We start from the raw sequence: 27,275 nt of genomic DNA, 5'->3' as shown, positions 1-27,275 counted from the left end.
GAGCAAGAGAGTAACAAAGGGGGGCCGGGGGGTGGGAGGACATTCGCAAAAGAGTGCGGGATAAGGGCGGGAGGGGGNCCGGGTGGAAGGGGCGAGGTGGGGCCGGTGCAGCACGTGGAGGTGTACGAGGAGATAAACGTAGTGGTCGTACTGGTGGTGGGAGTGGTGGTGGTGGTCGTACTGGTGGTGGTGGTGGTGGTGGTCGTACTGGTGGTGGTGGTGAGCAGCACTGGAAGGTACAACGTGAGATGCAGTCCGAGCAGTCTCCCTCCCTCCCTCTCCTTCCCTCCCTCCCTCCCTACCTACATCGTCTGTGCGTGCGTGCGCGTGTTCGCGTGAGTGTGTGTATGTGTGTATGGGGAAATGTTTCCCCCCGTTGAGTCCCTCCCCCTGCTGGTTAGTTCTCCCCCACCCCCACCCACCTGGGCCCAGCACAACGTGATCAGCTCCCGCAGCTGGTCGGGCCACCGGCGGGGGATCTCGGGGCGGAAACCCCGGGCGACTCGCTCAGCATAGGCCTGCAGGTGGGGCGAGGAAAGGGAGGATATGTATGTATGTTGTTACAGGGTGGTTAACTTCGCCAGCGGCCCCCTTTCCCGGGGCAGTCCCTGCTCTCCCCTGCTAGAGGGGCACCCTAATCCGTCACCCCATCCGACTTCAGAATGTATTCGTTGGGTTCGGCAACTCACCACCAGCATCCAACCAAATCTAGCGGATCAACGGCGCATCAACTTAGTTCCTGGTCAGCTCGCAAGTTGATATTATCACGTCCTACACCGTCCATATGATGGGGGGCCACCTCCCATTTCATCACTCCTCAAACACCCGAGGAGCTGGCAGGCGGATTTGAACCCGGGTCGACTGGATCGACTGGGAGCAGAAGTCAGGCCTTAACTTCTGCCAGCCGCCTGCCTGCCTGCCTGCCTGTATGTATGTATGTATGTATGTATGTATGTATGTATGTATGTATGTATGTATGTATGTATGTATGTATGTATGTATGTATGTGTGTATGTATGTATGTATGTATGTATGTATGTATGTATGTATGTATGTATGTATGTGTGTATGTATGTATGTATGTATGTATGTATGTATGTATGTATGTATGTATGTATGTATGTATGTATGTATGTATGTATGTATGTATGTATGTATGTATGTATGTATGTATGTATGTATGTATGTATGTATGTATGTATGTATGTATGTATGTATGTATGTATGTATGTATGTATGTATGTATGTATGTATGTATGTATGTATGTATGTACGATGTGTGGGACAGGGGGGTCATATCTTCATCCTGCGGCCGCTACCCTGCGAAACCCTGCCTTCCCCGGTATTTCGGGGCACCCTCATCCAGTCACCCTAGTCAACTTCTCAGTGGATCGCTCGGGTTCCGCACCCACCACCAGCATCCAACGGAATCTGCCGAATCGACGGCGGCCCAACTCCATTCCTGGTCAGCGCGCAGGTCTACTTTATCCCAGGTCACCACCGTCCATCGACTAGGGGCACATTTACCTTCCACCATAGGAAGGATCTTCGACCCTGACAGGTCTCGATCCCGGAACCTCCGGGGGCATCAGTACGTATGCATGTGCTCACCTGGGCGTCCTTGCGCGGGTCGTTCTTGATCTCGTCAACCAACATCAGTTTCCGGTTGAGAACCTCAAATAGGATGACTCCAAAACTGAACACGTCAACCTTTTCGTTGTACGGCTGGCCGAGCACCACCTCCGGCGCCATGTAGGCCCAGGACCCAACCGCCTCCGTCAAGTTGTACCTGGGGTGGGGTGGGGTGGGGTGGGGGTGGGTACGACCAAGCATAGGCGATTCACGCGCAGAGAAATGGGGTGAGGGGCCAACCTGTACAGTACGCAATCAATATTTCCATTATACACACACATACATACGCGCTGGTGGATGCTGGCGGATGCTGGTGGTGAGTTGCTGAACCCAACGAATACACTCTGAAGTCGGATGGGGTGAATGGATTAGGGTGCCCCTCTCGCAGGGGAGAGCAGGGAACTGCCTCCAAGGGAAAGGGGGCCGCTGGTGAAGCTATACCACCACCCTGTAACGACACACATACATACGCGCACACACACACACACCTGACTTCGTTAACCCAGGTAACGGCGCGGCGCGGCGGTGCCCTCTTCCTCTCCGTGGCAGCCGGGCCCGCAACAATGCCCAAGTCGTCCATAATCTGCAGTACAACAACACAGGACGAGCAGTTAATTGATTGCCTAATTAACAGAATGCCTAAATATACAGCCTAAACGTCGTCACCTCCAGTAAGCATGCACGCACACACGCACATACAGACACGCACCTGCGCCTTCTCCGCCGCCGCCATTGTCGAGTTCTGCTGCTGGATCAATTTGTTGAGCAGCGCCTCGTTCTGCGCCATCTTGACTTGCTTCTCCCGTGCCTCTGCGCTCAGGTCACCACCACCACCCGCCGCCTCCTCACCCGCGCCACCCACACCGGCGGCCGCGGGCTTGGCGGCCGTCGCGCCAGCGGCGCCGGCCGTCGCCGCGGCGGATGCAGCTGTGGCGGCACCGCCGGGCGCCATCCCCTCCGCCGCCGAGGTACCGTCCGCCGGCAACTTGCCCGTCACTCGCAGCTTGATTTCCTTCATCTTCGCCATCAGCTTCTGCATCGAGTTCTGCTTCTTGGGGGGCGCCCGCAGCCGGCGTACCGGGTCCTGCGGAGCAATGCCCTGTCGGAACAAGGGCAGGAAAATAGCTCTATGCCGGCGGAAGAGAGAACGGCAGCGGCAGCGGCAGGGACTCCAATAAGGCTGACCACAAGCCGATGCCAAAGACCCAAGAACAAAAAATACAGCACTCTTTGTGGCCGTGTACACTCGAGGCTATGTAGACATGCTTCCCCCTTCCGCCCGAGCGGTGCGGAGGCGACGCCAGACAAAGCCGCCTCCATGCGCCCGCGTGCTGTCAGCCCCCCCTCCCCCGCCCGCCCCCCTCCCCCCCCCCCACGCCCCCCACACCTAGCAACAACCCAAGTACCCGCTTCACCAACGCCACCATGCGCAACAAACACGCCTACATCCCTCCCGCCGCTGCCGTACATACCTCGGTCACATCCACTGCTGTGCCGTCCTCCGGTATGGCGGGCTGAGCGGGTCGACCCAGCGGCGACCTGGAGAAGGAGCCGTTGCGAGCCTCGCCCTGCCCCGCCGCAGCCCCTCCGGCCACCCCCGTCCCTGCCCCTGCTGCTGGACCCTCCACAGCCTCCTCCTCCTCACCATCCTCACTCACAGCCGGCATCGCGCTCGCGCTGCCAGCGTCGCCTGCGGCACGACGCAGACGCGACGCACCAGTGGTGCCGCCGCCACCGCCGGCAGCCCCGGAGGGGCTGCCACCGCCGCCGCCGGCTCCGCCGCCGCTGTTGGCAGCCGCCGCCGCCGCCGCCGCCGCCCCTCCGTGCCCCGCTGCAGTGGCCATCATCATGGCCGCCTGTTCCCGGCGCTGTTGTGCGAGTGCGGCCTCCAACTCGTCCTCCTCCTCGCCAATCTCTCCTTCAGCCGCCTGCTGCTGCATATGGCGGCGGGCTAGCATGCCGCCCATGTTGGCCTCCGACATGACGCGCTTCACCACCTTCTTGATCCGGTCGTCAATCACCTGGCGGCGGCGGGTAAGGTCCCGAACAACATCAACACAAGAGGACGGCAGAGGAGGATGTCGTCAAGTAACAAGGTAAAAGGCTACTAAGGCCCCGAGGTAAGCCCAGCCGTGTAAGCACCTCGTTAGAGGGAGGCCGTGTTTGGCTTTCCTCGCATAGAGGTTTTGACGATAATGGTTTGCCGAGAGAGCATTTCATCAGTATCCCACATGGGGCAAAGAAGTCACGCCTCCAACAATGGACTGACAGCTCCGGAAGGCCCGCTCCTATAACCCGCGCACAACAAACCCCTCCTTCGCAAGAAGAACCAGCTTCCCAGAAAGCCATTTATCCGGCCCCAGCGCACACATACATACATACATGCATACATTACATACATACAGGTGGGCACCCGCAGCTCAGGTCGTCAAAGCACCCTCATGCAATATCCCCCCCCTAAAGACAACACAACACAGTACAGGACAGGGCATCACCACACAGCGCAACTCTTGACATGCCCCCCCCCCTCCCACCCACCCCCTTACCTTGTGAAGACCAAAGTCCACCAGCTTCGCCACCGTGCCCGTGGGGCCCTCATCCGGCATCAACATGATGTTCTCCAGCTTGAGATCCCGGTGGATGATCATGGGCTTGATGTCGCTGGTCGAGTGGAGGTACTGCATTCCGGCCGCCACGTCACACAACCACTCCAGGGCCTCGGCACTCGTGTACACACACTTGTGGCGGTTGAGCATCTGCTTGTAAACCTGGGGACGTGAGGGAGTGAGGGTGTGAGAGAGTGAGGGTGTGAGGGAGTGAGGGTGTGAGAGAGTGAGGGTGTAGGATTGGGACGTATGTGATGTGCGGCTGCGTGCGGAATGTGGTACTGCGTGTATGTGTTGGGGGTTGTTATTATTGTGTGTATGTGTGTATGTGCGTGTGTGTAGAGGGGGGGTGATAAGGGGTAGTTTTTGGGGTGGAGGGGTAGTAGGCGGAGGTCGTGCAGGCGTGTCAGAGGCCCCAGGGGTTGGGGCGCCTCACTGAGGCGGACTCGCTGAGGCGCGTTGCTATAAACACACACGCACACACGCGGGATATACGCACACATACACACGGCCAGCAGCAAGCGCACTCAATCAGGCGGCTCGAGGGGGGGGACCCAAAGGGGGCCCTGGAGACCGCGGGGGGACTTAAAGCAGCAGCACCGGCAGCCCAGGAGGTGTGTCGGTATGTCAGTACTACTACTCTTATCCCGCCCAACGACCGGCCTGTTTCCCCCCTTCAAACCCCCCATCCACCCAACGCGGGAATACACACACGCCGGCCAGCGGGGACGAACGCGGGGGCGGCCAGTGAAGGTTGTGGACGGTGCGGAGAGGAGGAAGCATCCATCCCTCATCCCGCAAAAACTTCCCGCGCATGTTCCCCCCCCTTTTTCCTGGATATTCGTCATACCCCCCCCTCACCTCCTACACACCCACCTCCCCGGACGACTGTGCTAGACGACCTTACCTTGTGCAGCAGGTTGCCGCCACGTACGAGCTCCTGTACGATAAACAGCGACCCAGGGTTCTGGTCGTCCTCATCGTCGTACTTGCCAATGCCGTAACAGGCCACAATGTTCCTGCGCAAGATGACAAAGCAGCGGGAGCACGGCGGCGCGGCGTGAGGGGGGAGCGGATAATTACATGCGAATGCAAAAGTCACATGCAAAGCCGGAAGGACCCCACACCGCTTTTAGCCGGGGGTTGAAGGGCTCGAAGGCCCATGGATCCCGGTTATTGGAGGATGTGCGGGAGAAGCGAGGAAGAGAACTCCCAGCGCGTCAGCTGCAAAGGAGTCCAAAGTCCAAGGGTTCGGGTGTGTGGCCGCGGCCATTTTATGGCCTAGCATGCAATGATGGGCGTGTGTGGGTCGGTAGCAGCGATTGCGGCTCTCAGGCTCTTTGCAACCCGTCTGCAACACCTTTGAGGGCAGCATAAGGCCCCCTGCCCTGCTGGTAGGTAAGAAAGGTATCGTGCTGTTAGGGGCTTTATGTCGCTGGCGGCGCGGGCGGGGGTGGGTTCAAAACGGGAGCATGGCCGTGTATAAGGGGCAGATGGACTGACAGACGGATGGGCAAACCGACATACAGACAGACTATTGTGGAGGGAAATGTGCTGCTGTGGTCAAGGGTGGTGGTGGCGACCGCCGTGGATATATATGGGAGGACGTTGGGTGCTCTGTGTGTCGTAGACAACCGTAGGTACGGCAGGTGGCTGAAACGGGGGAGGAGCTGCAGGAGATACAGCTGGCAGGAGACGTCGCCTGTGTTTTGATGTGTGTATGTATGTGTGTATTTCAAACGCCAAGTATAGGTTACGCACGCTGCGCTGCGTTTCGTCTGCTAAATTGTAGACACCAGCCAAAAAGTAAAATAGTTTAGGCGGCGGGACAGGGGAGAAAGCGGATAGTGTGAATTACGTGGACTGGGTGGCGTGTTGCACACACATGTCGCGATGGGGAATTAAAGAGGAAAAAGCAGTAGGAGTTCCAGATGCGTGCATGGCTCGCAAAACCCACATCGTTGGGAAGCGGCTCAAATGCGGGCCGAACATGAATCTTTGCGCCAGGTTGTGGCAAAGAGTGTCGGGGGAGTTGGAGAAACGGTGTGTTCCAACCATCGTTGCTGGAGCGTGCAACTCGCCTGTGGCATATCTTGGTCATAATCTTAGCCTCCTTGATAAAGCGCAAGCAGTCGGACCTCCGCTTCAGCATATTCTTCTTCAAGATCTTCACAGCGACAACGCTTTCCTCCAGCGTATCGGGGTTGGTGTAAATTCCCTCATACACACGAGAAAAAGCACCCTCGCCGATGGGATTGAGGATCTTGACCCAACTAGCATTGAAGACAATTGACATAGAGCTGGCGTCATTGCGAAAACTGTCCTGATGACTGGGCGGCCGGCGAAATGAGTTATCTCTCCCTGCAAACGAGCCTGTCCGTGAAACCCCAGACGGCGTCTGTGGTTGGGAACCTTGCAGCTGCTGCTGTACTTGCTGCTGCTGTGGTTGCTTAAGCCAGCGGGGGTCCAGTTGGTAAGTGTCCATGCTCCTGCGAGGGCGAGTTTAGTACGTTCAAGACCAAGGGTCCATGAATCGACTTAAGCACATACAGTAATCTTTGCATCCAAAAGCAAGCCAAACTGAGGAAGGAGCGGAAAGCTATATCGCCTAATTTCCGCCGTACCGTGCCGCAACTCAGCAAAATGCAAGTAAGCGCAAATTTGGACTTAATGTCACGGAAAAGTTGTTCTGCTCTCAAAAGCGAAGAGGTCCAGAAGAGGTACTGTCACGCACTGACAGACCTGATTTGGCAGGCGCGTACCAGATTGCGCGTTTCACACGCGCTTCAAATAAGTAACACAGCGCTGGTGCAGTGTGCTGGTCCAGGAAACTGGACACGGCCGAGAACGTATCTTGATGTACGGATTTAAGAAACCGCTGACCTTGCCGTCGGTGATTCACGAGACGGCTCCAGTTTTAGCCAAAGCAATGTATTTTAAGCTTTTAGCTGCCATTTCAGATGCTTCTAGGCCAATAGTTATGCTGCACTTCGGTCGCCAGCCTTTGATGCGAACTGTCGTGATCGCGGTTACACGAGTTTTTGGGCTAGGATGTGCCAGAACATGTACTGGTATCAGGTTGAAAGAGTAAACTTTTACTCATGGAGTCCATATTACGTCGTCGTGGCAAAGAGGCGGATCCATTGAAGCGACACTCCAATCCCGTTATAGCCTCGCTTAACCCATCAACGGATCAATCTATCCATATCAAAATGGTCGTGAAAGGTAGAGCTCCTCAGTAATTGCGGACAACGTCGACAGTTCGAGACATCTATGGTGGTTTTACTCTATGTTTTACCCATTTCCGATTATTATTTAATAAGTACCCTGCGCGTAAGACGAGCTTTCATAATAACTGAGGAACTTGTCTTTTGCTGTCGACATAGAAGGACATACTCGGAGAATTTATTCAGGCTGGCATCGAATTCTAACGGACAATTTTAGACAAAGAGGCAAGCCGGTACGGCCGGCGAACGTGATGATTAAAGTCGGCGCAAGGAGGGGTGAGGTGCGTGCGCCAGCTAGCAAAACCCGCCCACGGGGCCCCCGCGGCTTTCCTGTGATTTTCTGTGCCATCGAACGACCACCACCGCCAAGGTTTACAAAGGGAACATCTACACACCCGCCATTCAAATCTATTGTGACAATGAGAGTCGTGGTTCGGAGGCGGCAGCCGCAGCTGCTTGTGATTAGGCCAAAGTGCCACTTCCTAACAAGCATATCGATCACTTGCAGAAGCCATCTGGCAGCCATTCGTTAACCCCTGTGATCGTCAGCAGGTCGTGCAGTAACGCAGCAGGGATTCGAAAGGCTCCGGGCTCTCACAGCCCATCCCATCGTTCAGGAGTCCTCACACTTGTGCATGTGAACGCACCACGCGCCAGAGGTAAATGAACACCCCTCCTCCCGTACGAGTCCCTGGCCCCAAACAACGCCTTTCGCAGTGTAATAGAAGTCCTGTTCGCGTCGGTGGTGTGCCTTTCACTCCCCCCTTATCATATCTGTCAACGCCTTTCACCTGATACCGCACCCCGCCTCCCTGCAATTCCTTTTTTCCCTCCATGCGCCCCGCGGGGCCCACGAGGAGCCTGAGAGTTTCCGGGCCGCGACCCTGTCTGCCGTGTAGGGTCTTGGGGGCCCCCTAGCCGCAGGGCCCAAGAAAATGGACTCTTCTCGCTGTTTCCTTGCACCCAAGGGAAGTCTCTTTTCCTTGCCCCCCACTCAGGAGGCCCTACATGACCTCATCCCTAAGTTATGTGAACAAAACTGCAGCTCGACCAACCCCCCCTCCATGCACACACACACACACGCGCGCGCGCGCGCACAGCGCACAGAAAAACACATATTGCCCAGTCCTGTGTGACAAAAGAAAGTCAAGACAGCACACCGCGTCACCTTCCTGGAATGGCGACCTATGCCTTGCTAGACTCGTTCATCTTGCAAGAAGTCCAACTGAACCGCAACTGATATATGTGTCAAGTGGCCGTTGCTGCTGTGTCATGTTGCTCCCCGCCCGATGATGCACATACTCACATCTAACACTTGTAACACATACTAACAGGAATTGTGGTGTCGCTTGTTTACGCGGAGATAGAGGATTAGGGTTATTATTTGATACGAGGCGTTGCAACCCGCCTAGGGAACGAAAAGAGTCAATGGCTCCGCAGTTCAAGGGGGTCTGTCTTGACACCTCCCTGTCACGCCACAAACACCTGAGCCTCAGCCAGCTTACGGTAGACTGCCTGCGGCCGGAGACGCGCGAGAAGGGGAGGTGATGAAAGGGCTATGGTAGAAGAGCGCGGGGAATGCTAAGCCGAAGGAAAACGGGTTCAAAGCAGCACGTACAGTCAACGGCAAGGGTGCACAGCGACGCAACCCAAGTGCCGTTCTCTTCCATGCGCAAGCGCGGCACAGCTTAAATATATACATACACACAGCGGCCTTCAATAGATTTCCCCGGTTAGGGCCCTTATATAGCGGCCCTTGGCCCTTGGTGCAGCCCGCCTCATTACTCTAGAACCTGCAACACAACGCATATTTTGCGCATATCGCAATCCGAAAACGTTGGCCATACACATGCACACGCGCACCTGCGGCAGTCTTGCCCCCGCCAAGCTGTTGGCGTATTGTGTAATCACCGCGAGCTCCGCGGCCAGCATGCCCACCGCATCACGGCCCACTGCCTGGCGCCGTGCAGCGATACTGTCCGCAGCTGTGGCGATCACGTCCTGCGGGTTGCAGGAGGTATGTGGTGGGCATGTAGCAGTGTAACAGAGCTGAGGATCCCTGTAAATGGAAGGAAGGACTGGTTTCCGGTCAGCGGGGCGGGGCGGGACAGGTAAAGGATGGCACGACGGCGGCAATAACCTGTCCCGTATGCCCAACATCATTCGTAATGTACGATAGGGCCTTCACAGCATGGCAATCCTCAACTAAGATATACTGCACAGGCCGTACAGGCCCGGCTGGTGGAGTCCTGCTTGGAAAGTACACCGCCACAAGTAAGACTTGCAGCGAGTGCTGGGAAGAGACCGTTCAACGGCACGGTACTAATCCTCCTCCTCGCCGCGATACAGATACAGATACAGATACAGATACAGATACAGACGCCTACTCATAACAGCACGCCCCGAGCTCCCTTGATATATATCTGTCCTCCACGAAGAAGGACGAATAGCACGACAAGCAGGGGCGAAGCCACTTCGTACTTCGCCTGCTTGAAGTGCCTGGTAGGACGCGCTCGTTTCCTCATTCTCCGTTCCATCCCTTATTCTTACCCTTCTTCTTCCTTTCTCGCCCACATTTTCTCATTTCTCCTGAAGCACTCCCCTTCCCGCCTGCCCTCCCTGTCGCACAGTCTTCCGCCCCTTCCTCCCGCCTCCCCCCAGTCCCGCACCTGCAGCCTCTCCGCAATGGCGGGGTGCAGCTGCGTGCTCATCCGCACGCACAGATCCAGACGGGAGCGCTCCGTGGGGATGAAGGGCAGCTCGGACAGCCGCTGGAGCGCCTGCGCAGTAAGCAGCAGCACGGTGACCAGATCAGATACACCACCAGGATAAGCAAAATTGAACTGCGCACCGAGGATGGGGACTAAGTGGGTCCGAACTTCCTTGGCACGGCGACTGAGGGGTTAGGGAAGCCTTGATTCATCACTTGCAATGCTTATGTATGTATGTGTGCCGCCACACGCGTGCGGCACACACACATACATACATACATACATACACACACATACATACATACACACACTGGCCAGTGTCATGCCGGGATCAATATGTAACGAATACACACACACGGGCGCGCGCTCACCTGGTCATGGCGGCCCCGTTTCGCGGCTAGCAGCATATCCCGAATAACACCCAACTGCTGAAACGCTTCAAGCTCGCGGCGGGCAGTGGGGTCAGCGATGATTGCGGCGGCGGCAGCAGATGCCGTCGGCGACGGCGCTGCGGCGGCAGCGGCACGGCTGCCCGACAGGCGCTCGACAGCTGCGCGGCCGCTGCGCGCGATGCGCTCCAACCGCTCCATCGAGGGCGTCGACGCGCCTGGCACGACGTAATTGTGGCGTGGCGTGGTGCAACGTGAAGGATCAGGTACGTACATGCCGTACAGAGTACGGAACATGTCCAGAAGAGATTCAGCGCTGACGACCGCATCGCACAAGAAAGCACACGCAACATATAGCTTCTTCGAGCTCACTGCGTGATGCCCCACCCCGGCCCCGCCAGCCGCTTGGGAAAGCACTGCACCGCATACAGCGGCCTGCACCACCCCTATCCCGCCTTAAGCACACCGCTATGCGGGGGAGCTGCGATGACTCGCAACCCACAGTCCCACCTACCTGGTTAATGACCACCACGGCCTCCAAGTTGAAGGAGCCGAGGGGACTCAGGAGCAGGCATCCCCCACTCCCGCTCGACTACCACCGCCTCTATGGCCACAACTCCCTGGCTTAGTAGCCTTACCCCGTCCGGGATACCCTCCCCCGCCTCTTCCCCCTCCAATCCCCCCTCTCCGCTGGGCCGCGAGGTCACACCACCAATACCCTGACCACCCACCACCACCACCCACCACCACCATTGCCACGTCCATGTCCATGTCCCGCCCTAAGCCTTACAACTCTCGCTCCCTACCGAGCAAGTCCCCCGCACAATATTTCATCCTCCCCACCCTACCCTACCCTAGCCGAGACCCCGAGCAGCCACACCCCACAACTAAGGTGTAAGCAGACGCGCACAGGTATCTCACATACCCGCCGGCGTGGAAGGCTGCGCCACGGCCTCGTCCACCGCCGCCGCAATGGCCGCCGACATCTGGCCGTTAATGAGCGCCAGGGCTGACACCGGCCGGTCGGCAGCCAGGTAGAGCTCCACAGCCTCTTCGGGCTGCGCCGACATCTAAATATACGTTACGTGGGGTTTGGGGGGGGGGGAAAAGAGACGGGGGGGTGATCAAGAGAGGGGAGGAAGGCAAAACACAGAGGAGTGATGCTGACACCAGAGAAAGGGGGATACTCCAGGAATGGACAGATCAGGAGGGGATGCGTGCGCCGTAGCCTCCCACATTGCATCCACCCTACCTGGCACTCGTACGCCACGCCCTCAAACAGCCGCCGCCGCTCCTCGGTGTCCGGCACCAGGGCATGCAGCGCACCCCGGGCTCCGGCACCACCGCCACCCAGCAGCGTCCCAAAGTCCCGACCGCCCACCAACAGCTCCCGGAGCATCGCGCCCTTCACCGCCAAACTGCCGCCGCGTGCCATCGCCGCGAGCCAGCGGTAGTAAAGTGCAGTACCCGAGTCGCCGGCGGTGACGAATTTGCGGCTGTACTGTACGGCCATGGTGGCCACGTCAGCGGCGGCGGAGCCAGGGCCGGCGGCGGCGGCGCCGTCCGCTAGGGGGCAAGCAAGGGGGATCATTCGGGAGACGTGGCAGCCAGGCGAGTTAGGACGCGTGGAAGGACAAATGGGCCAACGCCGTGCTCGGCAAACCACCACCATCCCGGTATACGTTCGTACGGTCTTGAAACACAAACCCTTCCACTTTTTTCCATACACAACCGGGCACCTTCTCAACCGGGCACCTTCTCCGTATCAGGCTCTATCCAGGCCATAAATGAACACAGAGAACACCGCACCGCACCGCACCGCACCCACCCGCACCGCACTCGCCAACGCCGTTGAGCACCGCCAGCGCGCCCTCCGCCTGCAGTGCCAGACCCATGTGTACGGCATCGAGACGGTACGGCTTTGTCGTATCATCACGCCAGAGGAAGCGCACCGCTGCGGCCCACTGCAGACTGAGAAGCAGCACCATCACGAACGCCAGGGGCTCACGATTTTGCTTGCTGCGTGGGTGAGGGTGGGTGTTAAGAGGAAGGCGGGAGAATTAGGGGCCGGAGGGTGGGAATCCGAACCAGATGGGGAAAATGGGAGAGGGGAACGAACGCCAGCAGCCGTACCCACAACAAGCGCGGAGAGCTCGGCAGCAACTCGCTAAACCCCGCTCGAGGCCGCGAAGGCAGAGCAGGTAAAGAGGGAGTAGACAAAGGGATAGGAAGGGTGAAACCTGCACAGATAGAGAAAGAGCGAGGCCCAAATAGAACACACACGTAGCGCGTGAAACCCCAAAACCTGACTTCCTCCCTTGCCGCCCGCATTACCATATACCTGTAGTACTGCGGAGGCCACCGGTTAATATCCGCCTGAACCTCCGTCAACGTGTACGAAGCCACACCCGCCGCCGGCGTCCCCGCCGCCCCCGGCCCGCCAGCTCCTCCCCCCGCCAGCGCCAGACGTGCCCACATGAAATCTTCAATGGTAGACAGGATGGCGGGCAGTCCGGCGGCCTGCAGGGCGGCACTCAGGGAGTCGACGGCGCGAGCATCCCCCGCCAGCAGGGCGCACACGAGGGCCTGGTACGGCGCCCGGGGGCTCTGGCGGAGGCCGTTCTTGTCGCGGAGCAGGCGCTCCGCCTCGCGGGCGAGCGCCACCGCGGAACTGCGGTGTCGTGTTACAACGGGGGAAGGGGCCCGCGAGGGGATGACGATTACGTGCAAGCAGCAAAGCGTGGGTGGGTTGGGCTTCGAGGGGAGGGGGAAGGGAACGGCAAGAAGGATTTTGGGGAGATTGGGGAGATGGGAAAGGGAGAGCTCCCGGGTTATGGGAGGGAGGGGGGAACAATGGTCCAAGAAGGGGATCGGGTCGAACAGGGCTGGACGAGGGGCAGGTAATGGAGAGAAAGAGGGAGAGGGAAATAGGGATTGAGATTGGGGCCGAAGGGGGGCGGGGGGATGGCAGGGGAGTAGACGGCGTGCAGCTAACGGGACATGCAGCTGATGGACATGCAGCTGACGACATGGGATACTGCGCCATATCCGTGCGCCATACCGCGCCGCGCCGCGCCGCGTGGGAGCTCAGGCCGCCATCGCGCCCCCGTCACCCTGCATACCGCCACACTGTGTAGCAGCACCCGGAGGCCGCCTACCCCTCTCCCCGGCAGCTGCCGCTACAGCCACTACCACTACCACACGAGGTGCCTCATCGTTACGTGGGTGAATAACGTAAGTACCTTTGCCAGGCAGCCACATGGCCATATTGCTTTATTCAACCCCGGGGCGGACCAAGGGGTGCCCCTCCGCGCTGCTGGGTCCTTAGGCCCTCCCTCCCCCCCTCCTTCCCCCCCAGCCCACTACCCACAGTCACCAACAATGCACTGCTCCCTGACAGCCGTGGTGGTGCGGACGGTTTCAAGACATTAGCCTGGACCACAACCCCCCTTCCCCCCTCGTGGTTCGTCTTTTTCCCCTACCCCCAACTGAATACGACAGTTAATTTTGTACTGTGTTGTACGCCGGCAGTTATTTCTCGATTCTATGAACATAGTCCAGCAGGGCCCCTTGTCGTTACCAGTAGCCCTTTCCAAACTCCATAACAGAAACCTTTTGCGCGTTGGGCAACCCCGTTCCCTTTCTTCGCCCTTTTTCTCCCTTTACACCCCAGAACACTCCCATCCCGTCAAGCCTTTGTTTCTTGCACATTAGGCATTCATATGGGTTCCGGTCCCCATCCCTCTTTGTATATTGTTCCCCCTTGTTTGCGCACCGCTCTGAGAGCCGGCATCCGTTCGCCGTCCACTCCTCCACCAGCGGCCTCATGCTGCCACCCACGCCCACCCCGCCGCCCGCACGGCCCCCCGCCGTCAGCAACAGCAGGTCCCCGCAGCGCTCCGCAATGCGCGCCGCCGCGCGGTCGTATCCGGACCTCAGGCAGTAGAAGAGCTGAATCCAGGACGTGTCCATGCCGTTGGGGGTCGCAAAGTCCAGAGGACCCCGGTCACGAAACTTGACCTGACAAGCAAGACGAGATGACAAGAAGAGAGATAGGGATTGGAAATTCAAAGAAAGCGGACAATTTACATTATTTTCTCAACGAGGCCAGAAGGATGCCGATGGTGGGATGTACATCCTCAGAATCAGCCATCTCGGAACTGACAGTACGGATGCAGTACGGATGTCTTCCTTCCTCATTTCACCTCTCTCAAATCAATCCAACCGTTCCAGTTTTCTTTGCAATCCCAACGACTTCCAGCGCCCCCCACATGCCAACCCTCTCAACATTCCTTCCCCCCTGCGCGCACACTCTCTTTTCCCCCTCCCCCGACACACACACAAAAACCAACGCGATAACCCCCGACCCACCTGCACATACGCCTGCACGTCCCGCAGCGAGTCCGGGTCGGGTCCTCGCTCTGCCACCAACTTGTACCTGTCAGGGATGTCCACAAATGAGCCACCAGAAAATAAAGACGGACCACCACGCACGGACCACCACGCACGCCAAGAAAATTCACAAAAATCAAAACCATCATAACAAGAGGCGGCGGCGCTGCTACGCAGCCCCTTGCTTGTTACGATGGTTTCGATTTTAATGTTTTTTCGAGGCCACGTCATGGGCCCCCGCCGATTGAAACTTGTTGCTATGTAGCTGGTAATGTGGTGGCAGTATACCTGGTGATGGTGGTCCGCATGTGGCGCTGGTGGCCGTCCTCCAGGTGCTTCCGAGCCCCCGCCACCAGGGCCTCCACGTACCGATGACCTGCCGCGGAGGGGGTCACATTGCGGCGGCGAGCTTCACCCAACACGCTCACCAGCAGGCCCCAAATCGAGGACATGGGGAAGTCCTGGCCGCCCGGCTTGTCCTCGTGCTTCTGCGGTGCCGGTGGTGAAAGTAGGGTCGTGAGGTCGGGGAGAGGCGCGCAAGGGCTAGGAAAGGGGTAAGAGGGGACGGGGGGCGCTGCGCGCTAGTGACGTATTAGGGTTCTGTCATAAAGCCGTTTACGCAACGCCAAGTCGCGTACGGCTAGTGGGGGTTTGTTTAAGGAAATGGAAGGGTAGACTCCTCGAGAAGGGCGTCCCTGTGGCTGCGGCTGCTTCGCTAGCTGCGTTTCCAGTCCACAATACAGCGGACCCGCCTGGACCTTGCAAACCTGCCCTGGCTACTTCGGGTTTTAGGGTTTAAACCCTGTTTAAACCCCAAACCCTAAAACCCATAACCTGCCCTGGCTACTGGCTCCGACAGCATCGAAATATGCAGGACATACACATATGTAAACGACTTTCCTTTTTGATGTAAAGTTAATAACACCAGTCTAACCACCCGCAAAGAGTTTGATTTGACGGCCCCACGCCCGACAGCGGCCCTCCCGCACCTCGCAAGCCTCCTTGAAGCCCTTGACGATTTCCAGCCCTGTCTGGCCCCCCCCATGGCTCCCAGCCGCCACTGCCATCTTCTTCACCATATCCACATAGGCGGTTTCCTTGGGAGACAGTCGCAAAGCCGGAGACGCAAACACCTGGCCACCATCGCCTGCGGTGATCAAGACGGCGCGGGCGTAGGAAAACGCGCACGCACACATGCATCCGCACATGCACAAATACAGGCATAAGAGATAAGTCCCAAGACCATTCGCAATATCGTGGCATCGGCAAATCCTCTCCGAGCCAAGCAGGGAGGGCAGGAGGGAGAGGCATTCCCCGCAACGAAAGGCAGCATCCAAGGTAGGGATACGGATGGCACACAGCCGCGACTAAGCAATCTTGTCTGATGCAACCTCCTTCCCCAGACACTTATTTATCTATCTATCTATCTATCTATATCCATCTATTTATAGCATGTGTGTGACAGGAGAGCTCCAACAGCCACCGACCGACCTGTGCCACTCCGTCCTATGAGCGGCTGAGGACCCCCCCCGATGGTGCCCATGCCGCTGGGCGCGATGAGTCCGAACAGACGCCGCTTGTTGGCTGCCCAGTCCCGGGTCATGCATTGGTCCATGTACGCCTCGAAAGAGGCATTGGACTCCTCCTGGGCCTCCTGCAGACAGAGGCAAGGAGGAGAATAAGCGAGGACACAGACACACATACAGAGGGCTGGTCTCTCCGGTCCTTTCCCCGCCCCCTCATTTCCCTACGCGCCTACCCACCTGGATAGCGGCCAGCAGAGTGGCTTCCTCCACCTGCTGCAGGTACTCCTCCACGCTGCTTGTCTCTGCGTGGAAGACATCCTCGATGGTGGGTACAATTTCCAGGCCAACCACCTCGGAGGTCAGCCTGCGGCAGGTGGCAGGGTCCTGGGTGAGTACGGCACGACGGGAGGCGGATGGGGGAAATGCAAAGCGGAAGTGCAGGTGGCAATAAGGTCAATGGGGAAGTTGCGTTGCGATGATGGGAACTCAGTTCTATGCATATGTAGATCGGCACGCTGTAGTTTGTACCCCGCGTGGTGACGGCGAGTTGAGGGAATGACAAGGGAAGCAGCTTTGATGCGTTGGCAAGCGAGCAGCTCACCTGCTAGCATCAAACCCTTGCTGGGCAAGCAAGCGAGTCGCTGCTGCTTGCTCTTCTGGGCCACGGTACCGGTTTGTCCGGGAGCGAAGTGCGTCGGCATACTGTTGGAGCTGCGGCAAGCTCCGCTCCACCCGCGGCACATTGCTGAAGTCCTGTAGAATACCCCAAGGGAGCCATGCAAGAACTTCGTCAGGGACCAATCAAAACCTGAAGCCGCCAACAGTGACGAAGATCGTCAAAGTCTAACCCAGTCTAGCCTGCTGATATGTTTCAGCTCAAAGTTTTTCAGATGAGCATACCTGGCCTACTAGGTCTGCAGATTGTTGCAATAAGGTATTCCAGTCGGCCGCTGCGGCCATTTCCGGGTATGACCGGCGAAGTTAAATGTTCCAGTGAAATGAGTTATGATCCATACATAGTTACAAGGACATGCGATGCAGAATTGTCCTGGAACCAAGTTTCGGCACTCTCAATTTTGGCGGGGTTGTCGTGCAGCGACAGAAGAACGGCATCCTGCGCTCCATGAGCAAGCGCAGCAGCATCACAAAATAAGTTATGCACGTTGGTTGTACGCGCATACACTTCTTTTTCATCGCTCTTTTGTATGCCCGCTGTCACCGGCTGATATACAGGTTAGAATACATCTGCCGGTCAAGCGTCGACAGAAGTGCATTGCATGTCCTTAGGATGATTTTCCATTAGTACATCTAATTTTAGGCATTACGTTTAAATAGGGGACGTGGGACGCGCCCTGTGTCTCTTTGCTTTGCAATTGAAGACAGCTTTGGCTCTTGGCGAACGGTTTGCAATCATGTCAGACAAGCCCTTCGCGGCAGAGGCCGCTCAGTTTGGGCAGGCAATGAATGCCATCGCTTATGGCGAGGTGGTCAAGGCAGCTGTGCGTGACTACAAGCGGGAAGTCTTGGACACGCAGGCGCAGGACGGAAAGCAATCCCATCAACTTGTAGCCATGGACGACTTGATGGAAGATGAGGAACTGCAGAAGCTCCATGAGGAACGCATCGCCCGCCTTAAGGCCGAACGGGAGAAGCGCAACCAGTTGACCCAGAAGGGACACGGTACATATACGGAGATAACGGAGGGCGACTTCTTGGAAATTGTTACGCAAACAGACCTGGTCGTGTGCCATTTCTTCCATCGAGAGTTTGAGCGCTGCAAGATTATGGACAAGCACTTACAGATCCTCGCTTATAAGTACTTTAACACGCGCTTTATAAAGCTCGCGGCTCCGGACTCGCCGTTCTTCACGGTGAAGCTCAATATCAAGATGCTGCCCTGCATCATTGGCTTCAAAAATGGTGTAGCCGTGGGACGCGTGACAGGTTTTGAGGGTCTTGGTGGTCGGGACGATTTTGCCACCGAGGCTTTGGAAGACCAGCTTACACTCATGGGGGTGATTGAGGCTCCGGAACGGGACAACGAAGAGGAGGACCGCATGGATGGGCCGGGTAAAAGTGTTCGCAAGAGCGTGCACTACGCGAAGACTGCTAGCGACGAGGATAGTGACTTCGACTGAGTCACCCAGAGCCAGGCTAGGCGTTATACATGACGTGGCCCACGGGACACTAGGACGTGCGCAGGGTTGTTGCCTGTTTGGCTCTATTGGGCATCGCTTCCCGACTTACTATTGGCTTTTCCTCTGGGTGTATGGCATGACTAAGATATTTTATGAGATGCGACTGTTACATAGCTTGCTCGCCCGGGCTACCGGCGAATAGCATGCCAGTGTGGGAAACATGGGGATTGAGCAGTGCATGTTTCTCCGCCCGACCCCGATAGGACTTGGCGTGATTTGACAACGACAAGTGTGCAGGAGTTGTGCCTCGAGTGACAACATTCGTTGACTGGTTCGCTATTAAGTGCACGACTGATGCAGTCGATGGTTTAGTCGAAACCAGAGTAGACACCAAAAGCGCGGGCTTGTCGCTTAGACTCTTCCACGTAGTTTTTCCCTCTTGATGATTGCCCGGCGTCGCGTTTTCGTTTTTCCTGCGACGGAGCAGGGCAGCGTTCATTCAGAGAGGGTACGACCTTAGCCGATGCTTGGCATGCAAGGCGAACTGTGGCTTGGGTCGTTCGAATGCGCAGCGGCGCAAATGCAGCAGGGTCGTCACAAATTTGCTTAATCGTCTTCCGCACATAGCTAGGCGCGCGATATGTCGAGTGGCGCCTATGCCTTTTTCGACATGCAGGAGTTATCTGTGGGAGAACGAACAATTGCTTATGTCACATGGATAAGCGGCTAGCAATCGGATTGGAGCTCGAAGTTACTGTCTTCCGCCTGCCGCGCCTACGTCGGGCCGTTGACCAGCGACGGGGAAAGGAGCCCGTAACTATACCCATGTGCCATCCATTACCTTTTGGTTAAATGTCAGGGCCTTGTCTTTGGTCGCTTTGAGCGCGTGTTTGGCCTCTAACCGCTCCTGTCGGGCCTCCTCACGCAGTCGTGCCGCATGCTGCATGGCTTTTACGGAGTGCACAGCGCTGTCCTCCATGGCCTTTGTGACAGCCTCACGGGTTGCCGCCCGGTCCTGCGTGTGCACATTCAAGATGCGGACACAGCACCGCGGCAAGCGAAGCTCTGGGGTGTTATTGTGGCCCCATGATGGAAAGGCGAATATGAACTAGCTTGCCAGGAGGAGGGACAGTGTAAAGACACGTCCGGTGTCCGCAGCCGTAATCAGACCAAAATGCCCCCTGCATAAAAAGCGGCGTGCGCATGGGTCTGTCCCCGGAAAATGGGAAGACGACGAAAACCCCTTGGGAAATGTATACTTGCGACATAGTATATCCAAGTGGGAATAAGTGGTCAGATTTACAAGGGATAGCTTGTGCATGGTCCTGGGACTTAGTGACTTTGAAGATGACCCAAGCCCACAGACAGGATGTGTTTTTGGTGACGTGCTCAGAACACCACAGGGGCTCCTCCTAATTGCGATTAGCACCATTAAATCTACTCCAACCGTGGCCGTGCTTGTAGCAGTAACCTGTCCCGCCGTACCTCAGTGTCATCATCGCCTTCTTGAGACTTCGCCGCACGGCCGTTGGACCTGGGAAGAGGGATCGAAGTTGCTGTTTGGAGGATTATCGGAGACGTCCCCAAGCTTCCTGGGCTTATCCTCCCCTCCCAGGTACACATCTGGTACACATGCGTCGAATGAGCTACACCTGCGTTATTCATCTGGGCCGGGACCCCGTCCTTCATTATAGTTTCTTCATTTAAGCCCCGCGCACCAGTTCCAATTCTGCGGTTCTTGCTCGGACGGGGGTTTCACCAAAAGGATGCTCGGTCCACTTTTGTAGCCAGCCCTCTCCAAGTCCTCCACGCTAAGAGCAGGTTTCTTCTTTGGGATTTTTATGTCCTCATTACCGCTGTCGGAGCTGTTAGATGCGTCCGAACCTGAGTCAATTTCGTCGGCGTCACCTAAAGGCATGCCCATAAATTTATCCGATTTCAGTTTGCGCGAAGCTCCTGACATCTCGATCTTCTGCAACACGATGTAAGGATCAACACGACTTTTCCAGACGTGAATCAAAATGATAAAAAAACTGAGTGTTGCGTTGGTTAAGTGGAGTTGTGCCCATAAGAATGATTTGTATTTCAATGTTTAGAAGCCATTTCTGACGGAAGGTGACACGACATGACATGCCGTATGGCAGTTTACGGTTAATACAGCATCTGCTGAGAAGCCTAATGAAACAGGTTCTCCGTGCTAAGCTCTGGACCCTAGGCATTGCTCCAGGAGATGTTATGAATGCGGTGATGGGTGTCGAGAATCAACGCGGATTGGCACATGTCTTGGATTGCATACGGAGACGTAGGTTGCAGTACATAGACGACTAATGAGGATCACAGTACAGTGTTTTGATTTGTTGCCTTTTTTTATTCTTTTCAGTTATTGTTTCCAGCTCGGCGGCTCATGAGCCTCTTGGCTCGTCTGGGCCGTACAAGCTCAAGAAGCTTGTAATCAAACGTAAACGTAAACGATGAAACAGGTTCTTCTGCTAATACCCAGACCTACTGAGCTTTTCTTGACTACATAGCTGCAGGATATGATGGAAGTTTCGCCAGTCACACGGCCTCTGCTGACGGAGCCCGGGGAGCAGGAAACATGCTGGATTTGCTTCGACAGCAGTTCTCAATCAAGAAAGCTAGTTAAGCCATGTTTATGCCCACGCTACGTTCATAGTGCGTGCCTGGCGCAATGGCAGGTCAGTGCTCCAGAACTCACCCCGCAACAAGAACACCGACTAAGTAGGGAGGAAGTATGACCATCCGTTGCTTTACTTCAACATTGCAACGATTTTATCACCGAATGAGTGATCATTTGGCCCTCCTTGCAGCTCTATTCGGCCGGGCGCAGGTGAGTCCTTGTCTTTTCGTCGGAGGCTACCGTCAACGGATCTTTCCTGAAACCAAGCGCCCACACCAACAAGGGATCCAACAAAATTAATCAAATACCTGCAGGGAAGAACACCACTGCAGGTTCTGCCAGCAGGTAGGCCCGGTGGTCCCTTCGCATCGACCAAAGCAACTGCCGGACAACACAAGCGAACCTCTCATTCACGCCCCCTGCGGTTTGAGCAATGCAAATGAATATTTTGAATAAAATCTTATTATCTGATAATACCTGATGGCTTTGATGCAAACTTTGCCACGTTTGCGTTCTCAAGTTTTGACTCATCCGTGCTGTACGGCTTTGCAATCAGTCATTCGCGATTGCGGCCAACCGCTTTCCCCATCCGGTTCACCAAAATCCTGCAGGAGTATCCTCCGTGGACTACGTCGATAACTCCGGTGCACCTGCAACCCAATACGGCGCAAGTGCAGCCCTGGATGGCCGTTATCTGCGGCGACGAAGTAAGCACCGGGACGACCACGCCCTCTCACAACGGAGGCTCTTCCATAGCTTAAATGATTTTATATGCCCTTCCCTTATAACTGTGTAATTTTGAATAATAAGTACTCATTTCGTGGTGAATTTAAGTGAACTTTTTATGTCCTAATCCCTAAAATTTTCAGGGTGTAATGTAAAGGCCATTTTTATGCCCTTCCCACGGCCGTATAAATTTGGTTTTTGAGATGCTGTTACCAGGTTCATGTTTGCCTCATATGCAGATCGAGGATTTGACGATTCTTGGTCCTCTTTCGGGTCCCGATTGTTTATAGATACCTTTTGCTCCTTATGCCACGTCCTCAGCCTGGCACTTGGTCACATAGTGACGCACAGCACGTGACGCACAGCATCCAATATTTTTGCTTCCCAGTTACCGTATCGGGGAAGTTGTCATTCGACCAGCCATCGAACGGAGGTTTAATCCGCGAGCAAACATACGCGCCGCCGTGTTGGTGTGCACGGACGGTTTTGTATGTACTCCTGCGCGTGCTTCTTGGGCGACTCATGTCAAGGCCAGTTCGAAAGCGTTCGCTCGCACACTCGTTCGTAGCGTTTCGACTCGTTTCGCAGCAAGTGATAGTTTTGCGCCCACTGCAATGAGAGATGCTGCCCCTATGCACGAGATCTAACACTTGCATCAATGCGGTCATCAGGGTGGTGGTTCTGATTCTTTGATCATCCTTTCTCCGCAGGTGGTCAATATCGCCGTTCGGCCAGGACCCCAAGGGTTGGAGGAATTCCAAGAGACCATCAGAAGGCTGTTTGGGTTCACTCAGGACTGCGACATCGAGGTAGGCATTAGGCATTCCGATAACTGCGGGTGCAGGGTGCAGGGTGCAGGGTGCAAGACTCGCTCACCATGCACGTGTCCTGACCGACTTGCAAGTACGGAAATACGTCAGCGCAGATCTGCGTGGTAACATGGCGAACTACGGACTGACGACAAAACGTGTGATATGACTGGTGCTTCCCTGGCGTGTAGTTTTGGAGGTCGGAGGTGAAAGGATGAGGGGGGGAGTGGAGAGGACATTTGAGCAGCGGCTTTTCGGGCCAACGCGGTTGGCCGGTTCATTTCACGGTGTTTCGTACAGTATATTATGATGCTGCATGTACGGCTATATATATGTGTGTGTGCACGTGTCCTGATATATTTTATTGTCGCATACATGGGGTGGTGAGATGGAAGAGTTTGCGATGAGATGGGTGAGAAGGGGCCAGCCGGGGGAGCATGACGTGGCGCAGGTGTGGCGCAAAACATGCTGACGTGCATGCGTGTCTTAGATTCACATACAGCGTGGTTTGTTGGCATTTTGCCTATTACGTGCCGTACAACGACACTATTTAATTCTGGATCTACGCTTGCAGGTCATGTGCTGTCCCTCCACCGCCGCCGCGGCATGTACCTCGCAGGTGACATTCCAGTGCCGTACACCCCTTGGAGGTACGCAGGGGCTGGGTTGGCGGGTGGACACCCATCCAGAAAATTGCGATAACCACTATTATTGCAGGAGCTGCTGCTGCTGCTGCTGCTGCTACTGCTACTGCTACTGCTACTGCTACTGCTACTGCTACTGCTACTGCTACTGCTACTGCTACTGCTACTGCTGGTGGCTTTCCACGGGCAATATCAGTTTGTCAGAGAGCGCATAAACGCGACGCTTCAGCACTCCCTCAATAACGCCGCAAACTTGTTGTTTCCTCCTAGAGGGCGGTGGTACGTATGGTAGAAGGAACGGCGGAACGAAAAAGGAGGAAACATAAGACAAGCCCGAACATGGCTCCTGGCAGGGTCAACAGGCTATATAAGAACACCCTGCGGCGAACAACAAACCTGGTCGTTAGCCAGTGAATCAGTTAATCAGTTAGCCAGCCAGTTAGTACTTCTTATCAAGACAGATAACTTCACGTTCTGGGCGGGTTTAGGGTCAGGGTAAGGCGCGCCGACCTCTGGCCCCCCCGTCCAGGGGGGATTTCTCATGCTTACACACCAAACCCTTCCCTTAGCCACATCCGCATCCATCCTCCTCCTCCTCCTCCTCCTCCTCCTGCTCCTCCAGATGCTAAAAGTCCTCCTCATCCTCATCCTCCTCATCATCCTGTTGCGCGGTGCTGGCTTCGTATCTATCTACCTTCATGTCCGCCTCATCTGCATCCTCCCGCCCGCAGCCCTGTCTGCCTGTTTGTCCCATTTTCGGTTTCTTTAACTGTCTCCCTTTTCCCCCCCGGCCCCCCCGGCCCCGTACCGCCGCCATCCGGCCGCTCCAGGTGCACCAGTAACTCTCCACGGCTTCCAGTGCTATGATGCAGCGGCGGTGTGTGCGGCCATCTCCGCAAACAGCCGTGTGGTGATGGGGGAGGGCACGGATCTGGCGTAGTTGTCCTGTCGTCGATGAGCCTGAGGGACGGTTGAGGGCGCCGTGCGTGTTGGGCAGATGTGGGTGAACCCCTCGGTCTGAGGGGTACATGGGATCCGCGTCAGGGGTACATTTCCAGTGCGTGAACAACCCCGTGCGCCCGCGCCGCAGCCAAACAACATGGAAGCGGGTTACACGGAGGAGGAAGGGATACGGTGCGTTGTGACTGGGAGGGAGATGATGGGGTTGGGATGGGGGCTGGGGGTAACCTTGGTATGTGGTCGATGGCAGGGCTGGGGATGCTCTATGCGAGACGCCGGAAAGAAACGCAATGGCCGTATTCTCTCGCAACCCATGGCAGAAGGGGAAACTAAAGGAGCTTTTCTTCGCGCAGTTTATCGAGTTGCATCAGGGGGTACAAGGCAGGGTATTTAATGTAGGCATGGAAGTGTTTGGCGATGGAGATGGTTATGGTGGTTCTAGTGGTAAAGCCAACCGCAGGGTCCGAAAGGATAATATCTCTAATTTGATAATGTTTGATATGTTGATAATGTTTATTTATGTTTGATTATGTTAAAGCTTTGGGGTTTCATTAGCTGGGATGCGCTTTCATAGGCATCAGCTGAGTCCAGCTGGTAGGCATACACGCGTTAAACATGCAGTGTGGCCCCTTTGCTAGGTAAGCAAGGTTTGGTGGTGCAGCTGGAGGCGGCAGAGGAGCACCTGTTGGTCGAAGCGACCCGGGGTGATTTCGACGCCATGTGTATGTGTGTGTCTGTGTCGTCCTCTCCAAAGGTTAGCATGCGAAGTTATGCCAAGCGCACAGGGAAGCGATGTTGAAAAAAGATGTTGTCCTTTAAAAGCTGCAATAGTGAGGGGCAAGAGAAATGCTTTGTGTCCTTTAAAATGCGGTACCGGTAAGCGTTTCATACAGATCACACATTCCTTGAAACCTACTTATGGTGTGAGATGCCAGCTTCAATATCCATGGCCTCTTCTAAAACGCGTATGAGGACTTTTATAAAGCATACAAGTCATTCAGTAGGAGACTGTTGCAGCTAGCAAGTATCATACATACAGATGCAAAGAAGCGACAAAAGGTTTTAAATATCTGGTAATTGTATGTCTTGTAAGTACACATTGTAGCTCTTTCACTCCACTTTGCGTTTCCTGTTGCCTTCTTTAGTCAGCACCTTTCTAGTCCTGATTCCGACGCTGCAGACGTAACATGTGCTAAGCTTGTATGAAATCCGACATAAAGCAAAGTAACATGAAGCATTCCGCTCGCAACAAGCCGGCCCGGAGCACAAGGCCCCCGCATTCCATACGGATGTGCTGCCTGACCGCTGCCAGAAGCAACACCACCATCACAGCCAGCATCAGCCCCCCTTCTCAAAAGGACAATACTCCGCGCAAACCGAGGGTTGTTGTCGTCGGAGGTGGCTGGGCAGGCTTTGGCTCTGCTCATGCTCTGCAGCAAGCAGGCGCCGATGTGGTCGTATTGGACGCTGCCGCCAGTCCGGGTGGCCTGGCTGCTTCTTGGAAGAGCGCCGGAGGCCGTACCGTAGAACCCGGCATCAAAGGGTGTGTGACTGTATACTGACTGTGCATGGATGGGTGGCCTTCAGTGGGTCGGTGGGTCGGTGCGTGGGTTCGCTGGGCGGCCGAAGATAATGATTTCCAATGTTTCGGGTTGGTGCCCGCCACGTGGTTCGAGCAGCGCCCGTGCAGCGTCCGCGGATAGGCTAGCGCCATAACGGCGCCCAAACCCAAAGCCATGGTGGTCAGCACCGTGCCCGTGCTTTCATCTCCTTTGCTCGCTTATCTTCTTTTTGTCATTCGCTTGGTCATGCGGTTCGCATCTTATCTCCCCTCCAGCTACTCGCCCCAAAAAGGCATCCGGGCTTTTCCTTCAAGTCCCGCCCACACACGCCCTCCTCCCCTCCCGCTTCCCCTCCCCCCCAACTAAAAAAACTCCAAACCCTCCGGTCCGTTTAAACTCCAACTGAAATTTGACATTTTCTTCCGGTGGGATTCAAATTTTTAAATGATGGAAAATCAATTCAAAATTTTGGACAGGTTCTGGTACCAGTACGCCAACATTTTCTCCTTGGTGGATTCCCTGGGCATCCGCGATGTCTTCACGCCCTTCACACAGTCGTCGTTCTACTCGCCCAAGGGCCTACAGGTCCGGTCCCCGATCCTCCAGGATCAGCCCCGCTTGCCGACTCCCCTGGGCTCCTTCCTTTACACGGCCCCCTACTTCACCAGCCTGCCACTGGCCGACCGACTGACAGCACTGCCGCTGCTGGGGCCACTGCTAGAGTACGGCAGCGACCAGGAGGCATACGACGCGTACGACAAAATCTCAGCGCTGGAGTTGTTCCGGTATGCTAAATGTTTGCATTTAGGTATTTGTCCTTTACTTGGGTGTATAGGAGGGGGTGGTGGGAGGGGAGAGGGGGAGGGGGGGCGATGTTCCGGACCCGGACCCGGATTTCGCGGCGTTGTGAAAAGGGCTTTTGAAAAGGGGTTTTTGTTGTGTGGGTGAGTGACGGCGGGGAAGGGAGGGGGAAGGGAAAGGGGAGGGGGCGAGAGGGCCTGGGGCCAAACCCACGAAGTTCCGTAATCACGAGGGCAACATCAGCACCAAGGTGTATCCCCCAGGTGCGCTAGAGGTTCCTCCCCTGATCTCCCTAAAACCCCCTAAAAACCCCCCACAAAATCCTTTTGCTAAAACCCGATACCCCGCCCTATCGCCCTCCAGCTCTGCGGGGGTATCCCGGCGGTTGTACGACGAGTTCCTGGAGCCCATGTTGCTAGTGACATTGTTCGCTCCGGGCTACAAGCTGTCGGCTGCTGCTGCTCTAGATGCGCTCTACTACTTCGCACTCGCGCACCAGGTGTTGGCGGGTTGG

General features: G+C 56.1%; 5 protein-coding genes across 5 annotated transcripts in view; 3 read left to right on the top strand and 2 right to left on the bottom strand.

Moving 5' to 3' along the window:
* VOLCADRAFT_90042 (uncharacterized protein) overlaps positions 1-6,534 on the bottom strand; it is a gene marked incomplete at both ends in the record, with an annotated part of 6,811 nt that extends 277 nt beyond the window's left edge. Inside the window, 9 exons of the mRNA XM_002949576.1 lie at positions 423-518; positions 1,612-1,789; positions 2,121-2,215; positions 2,342-2,716; positions 3,105-3,322; positions 3,368-3,653; positions 4,179-4,400; positions 5,146-5,257; positions 6,377-6,534. Coding sequence (XP_002949622.1) covers positions 423-518; positions 1,612-1,789; positions 2,121-2,215; positions 2,342-2,716; positions 3,105-3,322; positions 3,368-3,653; positions 4,179-4,400; positions 5,146-5,257; positions 6,377-6,534 — 1,740 coding nt within the window. The remainder of the gene's footprint in view (positions 1-422; positions 519-1,611; positions 1,790-2,120; positions 2,216-2,341; positions 2,717-3,104; positions 3,323-3,367; positions 3,654-4,178; positions 4,401-5,145; positions 5,258-6,376) is intronic.
* Positions 6,535-9,328: 2,794 nt separating this feature from the next.
* On the bottom strand, positions 9,329-17,443 carry VOLCADRAFT_120776 (uncharacterized protein; the record flags this gene model as incomplete). Its single annotated transcript, XM_002949575.1, has 16 exons — positions 9,329-9,466; positions 10,135-10,245; positions 10,548-10,783; positions 11,491-11,635; positions 11,818-12,131; positions 12,394-12,584; positions 12,907-13,085; positions 13,146-13,236; positions 14,341-14,585; positions 14,937-15,003; positions 15,246-15,445; positions 15,947-16,104; positions 16,449-16,611; positions 16,721-16,847; positions 17,085-17,236; positions 17,384-17,443. Coding segments are annotated over 16 exons (2,577 nt in total), but the record flags the coding sequence as incomplete, so codon positions are not given.
* Positions 17,444-17,655: 212 nt separating this feature from the next.
* On the top strand, positions 17,656-19,063 carry VOLCADRAFT_74289 (uncharacterized protein). Its single transcript, XM_002949682.1, has one exon. The coding sequence runs from the start codon at positions 17,896-17,898 to the stop codon at positions 18,619-18,621; it is 726 nt and encodes a 241-aa protein (XP_002949728.1). The 5' UTR covers positions 17,656-17,895; the 3' UTR covers positions 18,622-19,063.
* A 2,098-nt stretch (positions 19,064-21,161) lies between these two features.
* Positions 21,162-24,378, top strand: VOLCADRAFT_59577 (uncharacterized protein; the record flags this gene model as incomplete). The annotated part of the gene is made up of 5 exons (XM_002949681.1): positions 21,162-21,371; positions 21,874-21,966; positions 22,696-22,794; positions 23,414-23,444; positions 24,269-24,378. The coding sequence occupies 5 exons, from the start codon at positions 21,162-21,164 to the stop codon at positions 24,376-24,378; spliced, it is 543 nt and encodes a 180-aa protein (XP_002949727.1).
* Positions 24,379-26,407: 2,029 nt separating this feature from the next.
* The window catches only part of VOLCADRAFT_104374 (uncharacterized protein), a gene marked incomplete at its 5' end in the record, with an annotated part of 7,234 nt that continues 6,366 nt past the window's right edge, over positions 26,408-27,275 (top strand). Inside the window, 3 exons of the mRNA XM_002949680.1 lie at positions 26,408-26,545; positions 26,684-26,745; positions 27,125-27,260. Of these exons, the coding sequence (XP_002949726.1) occupies positions 26,408-26,545; positions 26,684-26,745; positions 27,125-27,260 (336 nt within the window). The remainder of the gene's footprint in view (positions 26,546-26,683; positions 26,746-27,124; positions 27,261-27,275) is intronic.

Source organism: Volvox carteri, assembly GCF_000143455.1.
Source record: "Volvox carteri f. nagariensis unplaced genomic scaffold VOLCAscaffold_15, whole genome shotgun sequence".
NCBI classification, from domain to species: Eukaryota; Viridiplantae; Chlorophyta; class Chlorophyceae; order Chlamydomonadales; family Volvocaceae; genus Volvox; species Volvox carteri.
The sequence above is the reverse complement of the archived record's forward strand: the minus strand, read 5'-3'. Positions and strand labels throughout refer to the sequence as shown.

What these genes read in the sequence shown, in the direction of transcription:
- VOLCADRAFT_74289 (XM_002949682.1), top strand. Translation starts at nt 17,896, where the DNA reads ATGTCAGACAAGCCCTTCGCGGCAGAGGCCGCTCAGTTTGGGCAGGCA.